This window comes from Triturus cristatus, chromosome 1_2 (genome assembly GCF_964204655.1).
Source record: "Triturus cristatus chromosome 1_2, aTriCri1.1, whole genome shotgun sequence".
Classification (NCBI taxonomy): Eukaryota; Metazoa; Chordata; class Amphibia; order Caudata; family Salamandridae; genus Triturus; species Triturus cristatus.
In genome coordinates, this window is record NC_140580.1 from 106,321,308 (window position 1) to 106,336,932 (window position 15,625).

At 43.4% G+C, this 15,625-nt stretch overlaps 1 protein-coding gene across 6 annotated transcripts in view; it reads left to right on the forward strand.

Moving 5' to 3' along the window:
- Positions 1 to 15,625, forward strand: part of FAM204A (family with sequence similarity 204 member A) — a 357,413-nt gene that overhangs the window by 109,768 nt on the left and 232,020 nt on the right. For 4 of the 6 annotated variants that reach the window (XR_014960759.1, XR_014960755.1, XR_014960762.1 and 1 more), the window contains exon 4: positions 7,837 to 7,936. Coding sequence is in view for 2 of the 6 variants with exons in the window: in XM_085603026.1 (XP_085459152.1) it covers positions 7,837 to 7,936 (100 nt within the window). In the remaining 4 variants the exon portion in view is untranslated. Of the gene's footprint in view, positions 1 to 7,836; positions 7,949 to 15,625 lie in introns of all 6 variants that reach the window. The other 2 variants (XR_014960760.1, XM_085603019.1) reach the window with 1 other exon arrangement.

Genomic DNA, 15,625 nt, shown 5'->3' on the forward strand with positions numbered 1-15,625 from the left:
AGCTTTGCTGGTCCTAGGAATGGCTGCTGTGCGACGCATCCTCACCGCAGGACTCCGCAACCAGGATTTAAGGTACTCTTGTTCAGCAGGTCTAACTTTGTCCCTGTAGCCGTCTCATGCTCCATCGCAGTCAGCTTTAACTTGTGACTTTGTGGGGCCAAGAAATCCACAGTTGATGCTTTGTGCTTTTTTGTTGTTATATGCACCTATAACTTTAAAATTGCACATCTCTGGGTCTACTGATTGGAATTTTGTCGTTTGGTCTTGAATTATTAATTCATTTTTTTCTCTGCTTGTCTAGGTTTCTTGTGTTGTGTTTCACTTTCACTGTTTGAAGTGTTGCATAAATACTTTATACATTGCCTCTAACTTCAGCCTGATTGCTCTGTGCCAAGCTACCAGAGTGTTGAGCACAGATTAATTTTAGGGTTTGCTTGTGACTACACCCTAACAAGGATTGTGGTTGCTGCTTGAGTAGGGTTTCACCCCTCAACCAGTAACAGTCGTACAAATTTCATGTTACTGCCTCATCTACACTGACCATTTGTGGACTGATATTCAGGCGGAATGATTTACCAGCAGCATATCTGATCATTTGCATTGCTTAATTTGTTCTTATTTTCTGTCTAACACTCCTTAGAATCAGTATCTTCTGGGGTAGTGGCACTTTCCTTCAATTTATCAGACATGGCCTACTTTTTTAGCCCTCCACCACAACCACTGTACCAATGAAGCCCCAACAAACACTTGTTTGATGAACTCATCTAGCTACTCTAGCTCAGTACCCAACAAACACCTGAGCCCTGCAGGTAAATGGGCACCACCTAATTCATATTTTGCTTCTGGAATGCTGGATCAGTCTAAAACAAAAGATCCTTTGTCACAGACTGTTTTGACTCCCACATACTTTCTGTCTGTTCCACTGCCTTACTCAAAGATTTGGCATCACCAGCTGCCCTTATACCAACCATCATTGTTTCTCACACATGCTCAACACACCCCAGCGGGGGTTGGCGTTCTTATTAACTAGACACTACTGACCATTCCTTTCTGATGCTCCTCTACTCTCCCTACAATTATGTCAGATTTAAACCTCGTTTTATAACACACACCTATCCCAATTCAGGCATTCTTTGATGATCTTGACACCATTGTGCAAAACCTAACCCCACCATACATCTGTTGTGGCGAACCTCAACCTAAAAATTACTTTAAAAACCCCATTCTGGATGTCCTTTCTGCTCACTTTCTCACTGACACCACACCATCCTTCTCATGGCTTCGTGGTCTTCTCTATTTCCATTAACTGTCAGCTTGTGTTTGCCTCTTGCCCCTATGAGCCAAAGCACTGTAAAATAATGTTATTTTCCATCCGAGTTCAGTCCTGATCTCTGCTTTATTTCTTTGTATCATATCTCTTATTAGCATAATGTATTCCTTTTGCTTTCTTCTATCATCTCTGACTGGATAATACACAAATCCTGTTTTCTACCTTTCACGCAAACACTACAAGCTCGAGTCTGATGGTCTCCTAGCTCTCCATCACTTGATGGCTCTCCTCAAAGACAGGAGTTATTTATGTTTCCTACTAAAACTGATCCACATCTCTTACACTCCACATACATTTCCTCCTAACACTCTCATTTTGACACAATCAGCGAACAACCTTTGATGCTGGCGGAAGTCTTTTAATAAACTCTTATGGAAGACCAATGTGTTAAACACTAGTGCCGAGATCAATGTTTTGGTGGTACGGAAAGCTGTATTAATGTGGGTTTTGCAAATGTTCAGCAATTGGAATCTAGCTGACATAGCTGTGGTTGTAATAAAGGATTTTAGGTACAAAGCATGGCCGAAAATACTGCAAGTTTCTGTCGTAATAGAGAACACATGGCACCTGCATGACAAAGAACGCATCACTTTCCAGATTGGGAATTCAAAAGATCTACTAAGACTGCGCACACCAACAGGCTTTCTCATCATATGGTCCAAACCTCTGGAATAACTTACCTTTGCACCTCATCATCAATGGTGTAATTCAGGAAAATTCTCAAACCCCACCTCTGCTCTACGTCGCAGGCATTAGCGGATGAAGAAGACACGGAGGAACTAGGGCAGATGATCACACAAGATGCATGCCCCAAGGCACTGACGCTGGAGGAGATAGGTGCCGCGACAGCACAAGATGAAAACCTGGAAAAGACTAACTGACACATCGGATGTGGCAACATTTCCTGGACGGCGCCTGCACGCTGAATGGGGAAGTCTCAACAACAAGACAACAGTTGTGGAGAGCTTGCAGTGAGCTTAGCAAAGACTCCTACGGGGTCTTGCTACGAGGTCAGACTGTCGTGGTCCCATGCGGACTATAGCAATAAGTGATCAGCCTTGCACACGTGGGACACCAGGGGATAGCTAAGACGAAGTCCCGTCTCCGCAGCAAAGTGTGGTTCTCTGGTATGGACGCCATGGTTGACGAAATGATCAGAGGATGTCACTCGTGCCCGATCACAGGGGGCGACCAAGCGCCTCCTCCCGTACTCACAGAAGAACCAAGTCGGGAGCCGTGGTCTAAGGTCAGCATCGACTTCAGGTCCTTCCCCGATGACCGCAGCACTGTTGTCCTGAAAGACTCTCACTCCAAGTTCCCGATAGTGGAGGTTGTCTCGTCCACAGCATTCCTGCAGGTCAAGGCTGTCCTCGACCGTACCTTCCCGATGATGGGCCTCCCCAAGGAAATAAAGTCAGACAACAGAACCCTGTTCCATGGGCTGGAATTTCAAGACTACCTGGCGGCCCATGTCGTCCGGCACCGCAAGATAACTCCGCAGTGGCCCCAGGCCAACGGTGAGGTGGAGCTCTTCATGCGGATGCTCAACTGGGCACTACGGATAAGGGTAGAAAGAGAGGAAGAATTGGAAGAGTGCCTACACAGATTTCTGAACGCTTACCGCCAGACCACACACAGCACTACCCACTGTGCTCCATCTCATGTGCTGTCCCGACGAACCCCACACGCCAGCATACCGACGGACCCCGCCTGGCGCCTAGCTGAGATGGACAGAGAAGCCACTCAAGCACGGAGACAAGCCCCCAACCAGAAGGCAAGCGTGGGAGGTCACCGGCACACAAGGGACCTTGGTTCAGAAGGTGGACGGACCCGAGGCAGGAGGGGGAAGAGGCACCAACCAGGACCCGGAGGAAGAGGAGTTTACAGCGTACACGCCCGCTCCCGGGGCAGGTAGGCACTGGCCCCTGACCCTAAGGATGGAGAATGCTGTCCCTACCTGAGACTCAACTTCTTCAAACTCCAGAAATGCATCCCCCTCCAATAACCCCACCAGGGCAGGGTAGGGTGACCAACTGGCATTGGTGCAAATTCAGGACGGTGAGTGTAAAAATTCAGGACAAAGGGTCAAAATTCAGGACACAAATTCAGGACAGGAGGTCAAAATTCAGGACAAAACTTCAGGACAATAGGTAAGTTTTACAGACACATCAGAGGAGGTCGCGCAATAGTATTTAAGTAAGCCCAGCCATATCCAAATATATTCAACCGTTTACAAACCTATCCATCATGTATCCTTCCATCTATCATTTCACTCATCCATCCATTATCCATCCACCCTTTCACCCTATCCATCTGTACACTCATCCACCCACTCTTCTACCCATCCATCCATTCACTCATCCATCCAGCCATTTACCCTTTCACCCATCCAGCCATCTTTTCACTTACTTATCCATCCACCCAGTCACTCATCCTTCCACCCATCCACCCTTTGTCATCCATCCATCCTCCCTTTCTCTCTCCATCGACCCTTTCACTTAGCCATCCTTCCTTCCATCCATCCACCCATCCATCTACTCATCCACTCATGAATCCATCCATTGACCCTACCACTCATCCATCCTTTCTCTCATCCATTTAGCCTTTCACTCCTTCACTCATCTATTCATCCTTTTGTCTACCTACCCTCCTTTTCACTCACTCATCCATCCTTACATCCACCCTTTCACTCATCCGTCCATCCATTCACCCTTGCACTTATCAATTCATCAATCCATCCATCATTTCACTCATCCATCCACCCACTCACTCACTCATCATGCACCTTTTCACTCATCCATCCTTTCACTCATCCATCCACCGTTTTACCCATCCAGCTACCCTTCCACCCATACATCCATCTATTTACCTTTTCTCTCATCCATCCTTCCACTCACTCAATCCATCCATCCTCTCTCATTATCCATTTATTCAATCTTTCATTCATCCATTCACCCTTTCACTAATTCATCCAGCCATCCACCCATCCCTTCTCTTACTCACTCGCTCACCTTTTCATATTAATTTTGAGCTGAGCCTTTTTGAGAAGAGGCCCATCAAGAACTTCACCCTAACTGCAGGAGCCATTCCAGGACTGGGACAGAAGCCACCCGGGGCGGAGACAGGATCCACCACGGGGGGCGGGGGGTCAGGAGCCATCACAGGCGGAGGGGGGGACAGGAGCCACCACATGGGGGGAGAGGAGCCATCACGGGGGGGGGGGAACAGGCTCCACCAGGGTGGGCACAGGGGTGGGCATGCAGTATTCTAGTATCCTCTTGGTCTCTTCCAGGGTGGGGTAGGGCTCCTCACCTCCTCCTGGACAAGACGAGACGACAGGCTCTCTTTCTAAAATGTTCGTTTTGCCACCCCCCACTGTGATGTACAGTACTTAAAGGAGATACTCCAAGAGAACTGATTTAACTGATTGTCCTCCATACTTTGTTAATCAGTTTGGGTGCGATTGTGCTATTTCTTTATTTTATTACATTATAGACTGCATGTTTGAAGAACCGAGGTTTGCTTACAATTTAGTAACAGCAATTGTAATCAGGGCCGGTTCTACGATTTTTGGGGCCCTGGGCAGGAAGGGAATGTGTGAGGCCCCTCTAAATTGCAGAGACATGACTCATTCAGGGCTATTAGCATCTGAATAGATGCCCCTGTGCCTGAAGCTACAGCCCCTCCCTCTCAGTCACCTTCGAGCCCCTCTTAGCAGCTCATCAAGGGCGGAAGGTGTGAGGGTTGCCGTCCCGCTGAGCCTCTCCAATGCTGCTGGGGATCTGAGCTCTGGTGCTGCATCGGAGTCTGTTACACCCACCTCAGCAGCATCGGAGTCAAGCAGGGAGGTGGGTGGAAGCTGTGCCGGCTTTAGGGTGGGGCGACCGGTGCCCGGTTAAAATTACGGACAAATGGCGTCCGTTAAAGAATCCTTCACGGACAACGGCCGAAATTACGGACTGTCCGTGAAATTTACGGACGGTTGGTCACCCTAGGGCAGGGCCAAGTTCCTGCTCCCAGAGCCGGATGTATGGTCTCCGGCCAAACCCTGCACCCAGCCAAAGGCTCCGAGACTTTGTATGCTGCATGCGGTGAGAATCATCAGAGCAAAAAGACAGTAAGCAGCTAAAGAAAAGGAGGATGTAGTGATGGAGCCATCCGACTATCAACATACAATGTTGCACCCTGTGTCACCCTGAGGGCGGGCTCGACCGAAAGGGATAAATAAAGGGGCGCTTGAGCGCTCGAGGTCTTGGTCCGTACTACTCAGCCAGAGTGTGTGTGACAGATCATTTATATCACAGTTACAGGCCTCACGAGTGTCGCGAGTCCACTCCCTGCCACCCGACCCACTACACCGGGGTCCCCGAGCACAAGGAGCACTTCACGGTCTCTGGATCCAACCTTCACCCAGTCTGCTGTCAGCAGGCCGCGAGGGAGCAGCACTGCACTTGCTGGGCTCCCAGTCAGGTCTCACGTAGCAGCTGTCGGCACCTCTATTCCAGGGTCAGGGCCGACAGGGCGCCTCCGCCGTGGCCCACCTCGCACCGGGCTCCCTCAGCACTCGGGGCCCCAGCAGCGCCGTGGGCCTGCCAATCAAGCCCAAGGGTTCTTATTGGCTGTAGCAGGTCGCCGCACCTCACCACCGCACACTGCGACGATATAATGGCAGCATTCTGCAAGATTAAACTGCCAGGCTGGAAGCTCTTATCCGCAGCTGCCAGTCGGCCACACCCCCATACATGGGATTATTACTAGGGAGTGTCTGGTGATGAATACTTCGACACCGGCAGTTAAAGTGGTCAAGAACATTCCAGAAATAATTAATAACTAGTGTGCTAGGAGAAGATCAGATACCCATTAAAGTGACCAGTGACTTAAATATGCTGATATAACCAACATTTGAGGTAGCCAGTTCATCGTGTTTGCACATTCATGGAAGGCTCATAGTTTTCTTAGTTCCATATAAAGTCTTAATAAATATTGAGTTAACCATACATTTCAGAGTTATATGTTGCGGCTCTCAGCCCTTCTGCTTTGTAAGGTTTTCTGGCGTGGGTATTTGCAAGGTTACTAAATCTTCTGATATTTTCAGTAAAGAATCCTTTGTGTGTAGAAGGGCCAACCTATTTATTGTTAAATTTCAGCGATCAGAGAAGCACGATGCAAAGTGCATGCTACCAATTTTGGGGTACATAATGGTTTTCTTTTTTCACCTATAGAGACTTAACCTTGGTTTTAGCAGCATAGATTGTCATATCCTTAGTTTAAAAGAACTACCTAAACCAGTCTAAAAACTTGGAAATTATTTTATGCAGAAAGTGTAAAGTAACCCAATATTGAAATGCAAACCAAAGAGCAATGGTCCACACAACTTTCTCTATCATATGAGCGAATTGATCCTAAATTTTAAACTTAACATGAAGCCCTGTGTCAGTGCGCTGCGCCATCCACCCATGTACGTGAAAGACTAAGCAAACAAGAACAGTTCCTTGAATCACTTGACCTTAGAAGTGAAAGGCTTTGTATTCATTGACCAATCCCCTGAGGTGCACAGGCCTGTGGGTAAAAGTATCTACACCGTATTACATCTGCCTCACAAATCCGATTCGAGGGCAAGCTCCAGCTTGCACCTAAATCAGGATGATAACCTGGGTTGTCATAACACACCCTTGTGTGTTTTTGTCATTAGGATTTTTGCCAGATAAATTCTTCTGCAATTTTTGTGGGCAGATGCTACTCATTCTAAGTTTGTGCACATTGGAACAAATTGAAGCATGCCCTATTATCACTTTAACCCCCTCCCCCCTCCTTTCAAGGTGGGAAACTTGGAATGGTGTTGTAATTGCGCACCTAGTAAACACTTTACCAACCACGGGTTTTGCAAAGGGCATCATCATGACTCCTGTGCTACTAAGGGAGGTACTGGAGTTGTGACAAAGCCGTCTGTATCAGTGTGAAAATCCCCTGAGCTATCTAGTCGTTTCTGAATGCTCCATACAGTCTTTTAAGTGACTCAGCCTTATTATTGGACGCTGTGTACCGACTTGAAACGCAAAAACATCCATGTCCACATTTCTTTTTTAAAATATACCTATGTACTAAACTTCTGTACCCAGTCAGTTATGGAGGTTGCAAACATTTCAATTCGGGTCAGTTCACCTTCTTACAAAATTTAGCTCCCAGGAATTGATTCACTGATGTGAGCAAATCTATCTTAGTAACAGTTGCCTGAACCGAGATGTTACAGTGAAATGTCCTGTGCGCCTCCTCACTAATCCACTGAGCCATCTATTCTTCGGGGTTGGTGTGTATATGCCTGTGTTAATCCTCAGAGACGTACAGTCTGATGAGCAGACGATGCTATGCATCCCAGTGAAAGTCCTCTGAGCCGTCTACTCATAGAGATGAGACTGTTCTGCTGTTGGGGCAGTCCTTTAAGCCACCTTTCTGTCTGGTTTATTAGGTCTGTAATTCCTTCGTAACTATTATATTTATTCTTGCAGCCAACCATCAAAAGATGATGCCCCCATGGAGGAGCTCAAGCAGTTCTTTGGCATAAATGACCGATTTGAGCCACCTGTGACCAACAAGATTCTTCAAAAGGTGATAATGCTGGTATTTCAAGTTTTTCTTTTTGTTGTTCATCGCACAAACCCGCTTTGCACACCAAAGCATTTGAGCTCATTTGAGCTCCGTGGTTCCTTTTATTGTCATGTCATGCACTGATGAATGTTTGGATAAAATAGATTCATCATTATTAATTTTTAAAGTAAAATAAACTCTAAATTAGGTCCTTGACATACTTTGGTAAATACGACAATCGAAAATAGCACAGAAACAACTACTTTGAAAGTCAAATGGAAAAGATAAGTGCAAAGGACCTGAAACAGTTAATTAGTGTACCTGTCAAGTGCATTATAAACCAGAAGAACACCACCAGATCTATCCTCCGGAAAGCTCTGCCTGCCAGAGATGTGGGTAATACCCTTTGTCTAATACTGTAGGGAACACGACACTCCAGTTAAGACTTCACATACAGAGGTCGAGTGTCACACAAAGCCTTACAGGCCATTATGTTTAAGGGCCTGATTCAGAGTTTGACTGGCACAAATGTGCCGAATACCCCATCTGCCTTAGGATGTTATGCACTTGTAATCAGGTCAAAGGGATATCAGCCACATTTGTGGCTGAGTACCTGTCCGCCAAACTCTAAATCCGTCCCTTAATCTAATTTTATGCAGAACATCAGCTATAACTAGGCAGATTTCACAATTTGTTGGACCTTCAATTGAAATCAATCTAGGAATCCAACCCTTGCAATAAGACAAAACAAGAACATTTATTCTTTCATATGTTTTACTGTTCAACCTCCATTCTCCTTTTCAGTTGCTGGCATAGCACAATGTTTGTGTATTCATGCTATTAAGGGAAGAAAAAAAGTAATAACTAATGTTCGTCTAATTTATTTGCCAAGAATAAAATGTAAGCTAGTCTGATATAAATGTTACTATAATAAAGGCGACACTAACCACATGCAGGAGCACTTAATGTAAACGACATGTACAACATTGTATCCTGTGTTACTTTAAATCTTAACTTTTGATGGACTACAATCCACAAATGCAATTAATTAAACCAAACAAGAAGAGTTAGACTAAAATGTAGGCAGCACAAATATATTCACTATTTTCATCTCATGCTGCCTTTATACTAGGACTGCCCTATTGACATGTATGTACGTACAAAGGTCTACCTAGAGCACCCTTCTGACTTGCATGTACTCATCTTAGACATGAGCCAAAAATGTTTATCGAGCTGCCCCTTCAGAGTATCTGGCACAGGAATGTGCAGGTACCCAGGTAGTCAAAAGCTTAATACTATACAATTTGATACTGTAGTGGTTTGTTAACCACAATTATTTCTTGTGTTTTTGTTGCTAAAACCGCCTAGGTGCAATATAGTAGGCCATTTTGTGGACACAGGCTGTAGGTTGAAGCTTGTGTCCGTTGTTCAAATGATTTCCAGGTAAGTGTCCTATGCCAATCACATTTAGTTGGGTGGCTAGTGCATAGATCCTAAGACATAGAGATATATTTGTACTAAATTCTCTTTTTAAAAATACATTTATACGGCCATACTTTGGATTGACATGCCTCCCTGGTGAATATTTGGGCTGCTGTGAGTTTCACTGTTAAGCATCAGTAAATGGGAGTGCTAGTTAATTTGCAAATTCACTAAGTGTGATGGCATGCTCAGAAGTCAATGCACTAAGAGAGGAAAAAGCGTTAAAAAAGTCACTCTTGCACTGGGTTTAATGGCTGCTCCTTAGATGATGATGGATGAATCAATTAAATAAACAGTATCCAGACAGTCCAATTAACAATGGATTGAAAAACTGAATAAAGATAAACCTTGGAAAGGGGAAAAATAAGCCACGATGAGTAGCGGACTTTCTATGACCTTAAAAAAAGTTGTACTCCTTGAATAAAAAAGTAGGACACAAATCTATCCGCAACTAAAGCTGAAGGGGTAGGATCAAGAATATCAGAGGAGCATGTGTCCTTGGTGAAAATTTTACTTTCAGGCTTCGAGCCCAGTACACTTCTTTCTCCACAGAAGTGCTGATTTGCAACCAAAATTACTAAAGATTTAAATTTGAATTTCTTATTGTTCTGGTGCATTCCAAGTCTGCTCACAAGAGTTCAAGTGTTGCCTGTTTCTGTGGGTCCCTAAAGAAACCTTTCTTGCCCTCATAATTTCACAATGCAGGGCATCGCCGAAGCGTGGAAAACTAGGAAGAACTTAAAAAAAAAATATAGACAGGGCATGTTTTCACCTAGGATTTACAACTGCTGGTAATTCCCCAAGAAATGGCAATGTAGCACAATTAAATCTGCTGAAATAGTTGCCTAAATTTGCTCAAATGGTAATTCTTCTTATACAAAGATTTGTACTAATAATAGTTATTACAATCAATTTTACATATCATCATATCCATGTATGTTAATCAAGGCCCATGGGCGGAAGATCGGATTGAATTCTAGGTCTCCTGCTTTCATCTCCAAGATCGTTACTCACAGATTAAATGATACAACTGTACACCGAAACAAATTTGTTTCTGTGAAATACAGTATCTTAGATATGACCTCTTTGTATAGCATTAAAGCCTCCAATCTGTTGATATTATTCAGTTATTATGATGAATTTGGACTTTATAGTATCTCAATAAGATGCATCTCTAAGAGGACAATTGCAGTACATATACAAATTTAAAATTATCCGTATCTGCCTCCTCTGCTTGTACAAAGTCTCCCTTTTTGTGAGCGTCTAGAAATCAAGATTATCATATTTTACAATAGCAGGAACAATGTCAGAAGGACAGGATCTAGGTTTAGCCACTTAAAAATGAAATATACAGGGTACATACTAGAGGACACAGGGTAATCTGTTGTTGTGATCATTCTTGTTTTTTATTGGTTGGCAGTTGCCCGAGCTAGTAGACAGAATATGAAAAGCTTCTATAAAAAAAATTCTTTCACTTTAAAACGAAGTTGGATTTCCAATATGTGTGAATATCCTGTAGCTTTCAGCATTCACAACAAGTTTTTGTTTTCCAACTACCAGATGGTATATGGGGCGTTGCTATTGGAGCTCATCCCTTTTTCTGGTAGTGTCATTTATTCTTTCAATCTTTCTCCTTTATAAAGGGAGTACGTTTTTTCGTGTTTTTGATTTTGATTAACTAAACTGGAAGAACGTGTTTCCCTTTGCCGTAAATGCTGTTCACAATTGGTTTAAACAGGGCATCGGATGTGGCAAGCAATGCCTGTATTTGACCCATGCAAAACCTGTGTTTTGTGCTTGAGCCACAGTCATCTGGTGCAGTCATGTCTCTGCTGGACTTTGCTAAACAATGGGACAGAAGTCATTGCATATATGTAAGTGGGATTCTGTGCCAAGTTTGGACACAGAGATGACAATACCTAGCTGTACAAGTAAATTAACTTCCTCGCCCATTCCAGGGCCTGCTACCTCTAATTCCAAGTGGAGGAAATCCCTGGGTCCAGGTGCATAATAGTACCTCTTGGAGGAAAAGTAGTGAGTTGGAAGGCTGGAATCCTTTGGTACTGACAACATTTTCATGCCTTATCTGTTCAAAAATCAGAGAGGTGTACTCCCGTTTTGGAACTTCAACAGACCGGCTTGATGCATCTTCATTTGAGCAGATGCCAGATCCCCCAAAGAGGTTGCTAAGCCTTTGGGTTGAATTTGTCACCTTTCAAGTACATCAGTAGTGTGGGTACATGTGTGCTATGCTTAGACATCAACAATCCTGAAAACTCCAATCCACCCATTTGTTCAAAGTAGTACAGAGCTGCACTTTTACACATCGAACAAGCACCAATTCCGGAGATACTACTTTTTCTGACAAGAAACACTTGGTCATAAATAGATAGGAGAAGGGGCAAAGGAGAAACGCAAGTCTGTATCATTATGAACATTATACTGTTAATTTCAAGCATTGGTCCTCATGGTATCCCTATGATAAACTAAAAAAATGCTCTGAAACCCAACATTGACTTTCAGCCTTCTGAATGTCCCGTGCTACAGCAATTAATCAGTCAGTAGTAAAGGAGCTCATGATCCCTTTTCAGTTCTCTTTCTGTGATTTGGGTTTTCCACATTTGGACCACAGTCTGCATTTCTTTGTCCAGTACCACCATTGCCCTCCTCACAACTTGTTTCAGGGACCATCTGTCTTGCCAAACTTCCACGTGCCCAGAACTGTTGTGTTGAACCTTCATAAAATTAAAGTAAAACAGTTTCTTTGTCAATGTGTTACCTTTTGTAACACCCTCAAAAGGATTGCACCTTCTAAAAAGTATTTTTCCAAGAGGGACGAAACCCGATTACTCTTTGCTCTGACAAACAATATAACAGAGCATTCATCCAGTTAATAGTTCCCATTCAGTTGTTTGACCTGGCTTACTAAACTGGGGTTAATATTCCTATACAAGACCACATCATTGCGCTGTTCTTCTGATTCCGATACCGAACAGCACTCTTTGCATCCTGCTAATCGATTTCCTTCTCCGACTCTAAAGCCATAGCATACCCAAAATTCTTATTTGGAACATCTCTCAAGATTGGCCCCATCTTTCCTTTACAGCTCTTTTTTGAAATGGAGTCAATCTATTCAAAACTTCATTCGACTTTATTATAAAGCACAGTTCATATTATATATATAAGTTGGATCAAATGATCAGTTATACAATTAATTAAACTATTAAAACTAAATCAAATCATAATTTGTTAAGACCAATCAATTCATAAATACACCAGTGAATGTCTTATTTGTATTGCATGCCAAACATATGACTAAACGCTGGCACAGGCTACTTGTGATTTTGTTGTAGAAAAATCAGTGTTTAGATTGTCTACAGTTATTTTATTTTAATAGGAGTTTAATAAAAAACTTTCTAAGGACAATATAAAACCACAAAAAACATAAAAATGCAAAATCCTTTGCCGCCAGCCGGCATTTGTCACAAGGGCAGTTGTCAAAAACTCTTGACTAGTCATTACTATGCCTGAAGTGACAGTGGAATATACCATATTCAGTCTAAATCTGGTTATGACTTAGTTTTGCTATTTTTAATTGATGCCAGATAAGGTTGCAAGCCAGTCTCTAGACAATCTAACGTGTACCATATAGGTCGCTTTATGTCTGATAAGTAACAATCTTTTCTCTTCTAAGCATTGAAGTCACTGGTATTTAAGAGTGGTCTTACCCACCTGTAGAGGAGATCTGGTTCATCAAAGTATTCTGGTCTCCGAATCCTACCAAAGTGTCCTGATATTCTTAATCCACATGCGTGATCTAATGAGAGACAGTCCTCCTGTAGCAATCTATTTAAATGTGCCTCTGGTATTATCCATACTTATGCCACAAGAGATGGGGTTGCAAGCTTCTGAAATCTTTGATATATTCATTTGAAAAAGGTTTCTATAGTGCGGACTAGACCCTGGAAGGGTATTATAGCGCTATAAAAAAGTTACAACACGTAAAAGTTTAATACAAATAGCTACAAAGAGAGTAAGGATTAGGGAGGGCAGATTTGCTGCCAAACTGTCTTAGAGGTCCAGGGGGATTCAGGAGTGTGAAAGTCAATGGTCCTGATGATCGAGTGTAGGCTCTGTTTGGCGAGCAAGTTAAGTGAGGTGGTTGGGTAGAAATTTAGGGCCAGATGTAGGTAATCCACAAAGACCGTATTCTCAATACCGAATTTTACCGATTTTGTATTAAGAAATTGGTATTTCTTATGTAGGTAATGAATCAGTAAAAAATACCGATTCCTTAATATTCCTTATTACCGATTCGGTAATACCGATTCGGTAATAAGAAATACCTACCCATTCATTCCTATGGGCTTGGAGGCCCATAGGAATGAATGTAAAGCCATTCTGTATTAGCGTTTCGGTATTACCGGATCGCTAATACCGGGAGGTATTTCAAGGGTGCCAGGGTGTCCAAAGGACACCCTGTTGCACCCCTGAAATGTGCCTGTGTGCACATGTTGCGCACATACATGCCCTAAGGGCATGGATGTGTGCCACATGGCACTTAAAAGAAAATTCAGAAGTGAATTTTTAAAGGAATTCGTTAATTACCACCAACTTGAAGTTGGTGGTAATTAACAAATTATTAAAGCACATAAGCACTCTTTTATGTGCTTTCTACATTGCATTTACCGATTCGGTAAATACAGATTCGTTAACTACCGAATCGGTAAATACCAATTCGGTATTTACCGAATCATCACCTAAATTAGGAATGGCTAAATACCGGTCGGTAACCCTGAAATATACCGAATTTCGGGATTACCGACCGGTATTTGGCCACCTACATCGTGCCCTTATTCAATTAAAGCACTTTGACTTCATTTTTGTGCTCTAAGGGTTTGTTCTCATTTCCGAGGGCAGGGCATTCCAGATTCTGGGTGGTATGCCAGAGAAAGTTCGGTTGTATGGTTTTTTTGGGGGGGGAATTTTTGTGGTGCTGGAGCTTCTCGATTCTCTGCCACCGCCTGATCGTTGCAGTTTATCTGCTAGATACTTTGATGTACCGAAGTGTAAGGCTTTGTGTGTCATACAGGTGATTTTTAGCTGTGATCTTGCCTCGAAAGGGAGCCAGTTCAGTGCCTTTAGATCGGGGGTGATGTGGTTGTTCCTTTTGGAGCCGGTGACCAGTCTTGCGGCCACGTGGAGTGAGGCTTTTAGTGGAGCTAGGCTGGATCTCGGCAGTTGCATTCCCATAGTCTAGTCTGGGTATCACTAGGGATTGTACTGCTGATTTGAGGTCATCGATGGGAAGGAAGGGTTTTAGTTTTCTGATGATGTTCATGTGGAAGTTTGCTCCTCTGTTGGCTGCACTGATGTGTTCCTGCATGTTGAGATTTTGCGTGGTTTGCAGTTGAAGGCTGTTAAATGTTTCATCCAGTCTTCTATGTTAGCGTGTCCTCGCGGTGGGGTAATTAGGAGGAATTTTTGCGGTTTTGAGTGCGTTGAGTTTGAGGTGGTTTCTAGTTAGCGAGTTGTGTGATTTTTGTAGGGTTGTATTGAGTGAGCGGATATCCTCAGGTGATGATACTTTAAGGTATAGTTGGGTGTCATCAGCATATATGTGGTATTGAACATTGGAGAGTTTTAGAATTTCGTTTAAGGGTTCCATGAAAAGGTTGAAGAGAGTAGGTGGGAGGGAGGAGCCTTGAGGTACCCCTAAGGTGACCGCCGTGGAGGTCGACATCGATTGGTTGAGCTTGATTCTTTGTGTTCGGCTGTCTTGGAAGGAGGCAAACCATTTTAGGACATTCCCAGATATCCCCATTCTGTGTTCAAGTAAGGTAGACCCAGTTCATTGTGGCATATGACCGACATGCAGCTGAAGAGTACTGGCAAAAGTCTCCTCAAACAGGCATTTTCTGATACCTGTAACTTAGACACATTTGCATAACCCCATATCCTTGCCCCCATAGTGGCCTTTAAAATGCACTTTGCCTGTTCATCAGACAGAGTTCTTTTTTGGGTTTCCACCCCAGCTTAAAAGAGTAGGCAAACGGTGCAGTAGTGGCCTTCAGAAATTGGTAATTTCTCATGTTGACCTGTTGCTAACAAGTGCAGGTTGAATTTAAGATAATTCCCAGGTATGAGAATGCCTTTGTTTGTTTCAGCTTGACAACTTGGATGCTAGTTTGTCGATGTGTGAGTTTAACTGACCCACAAGTCATAAAT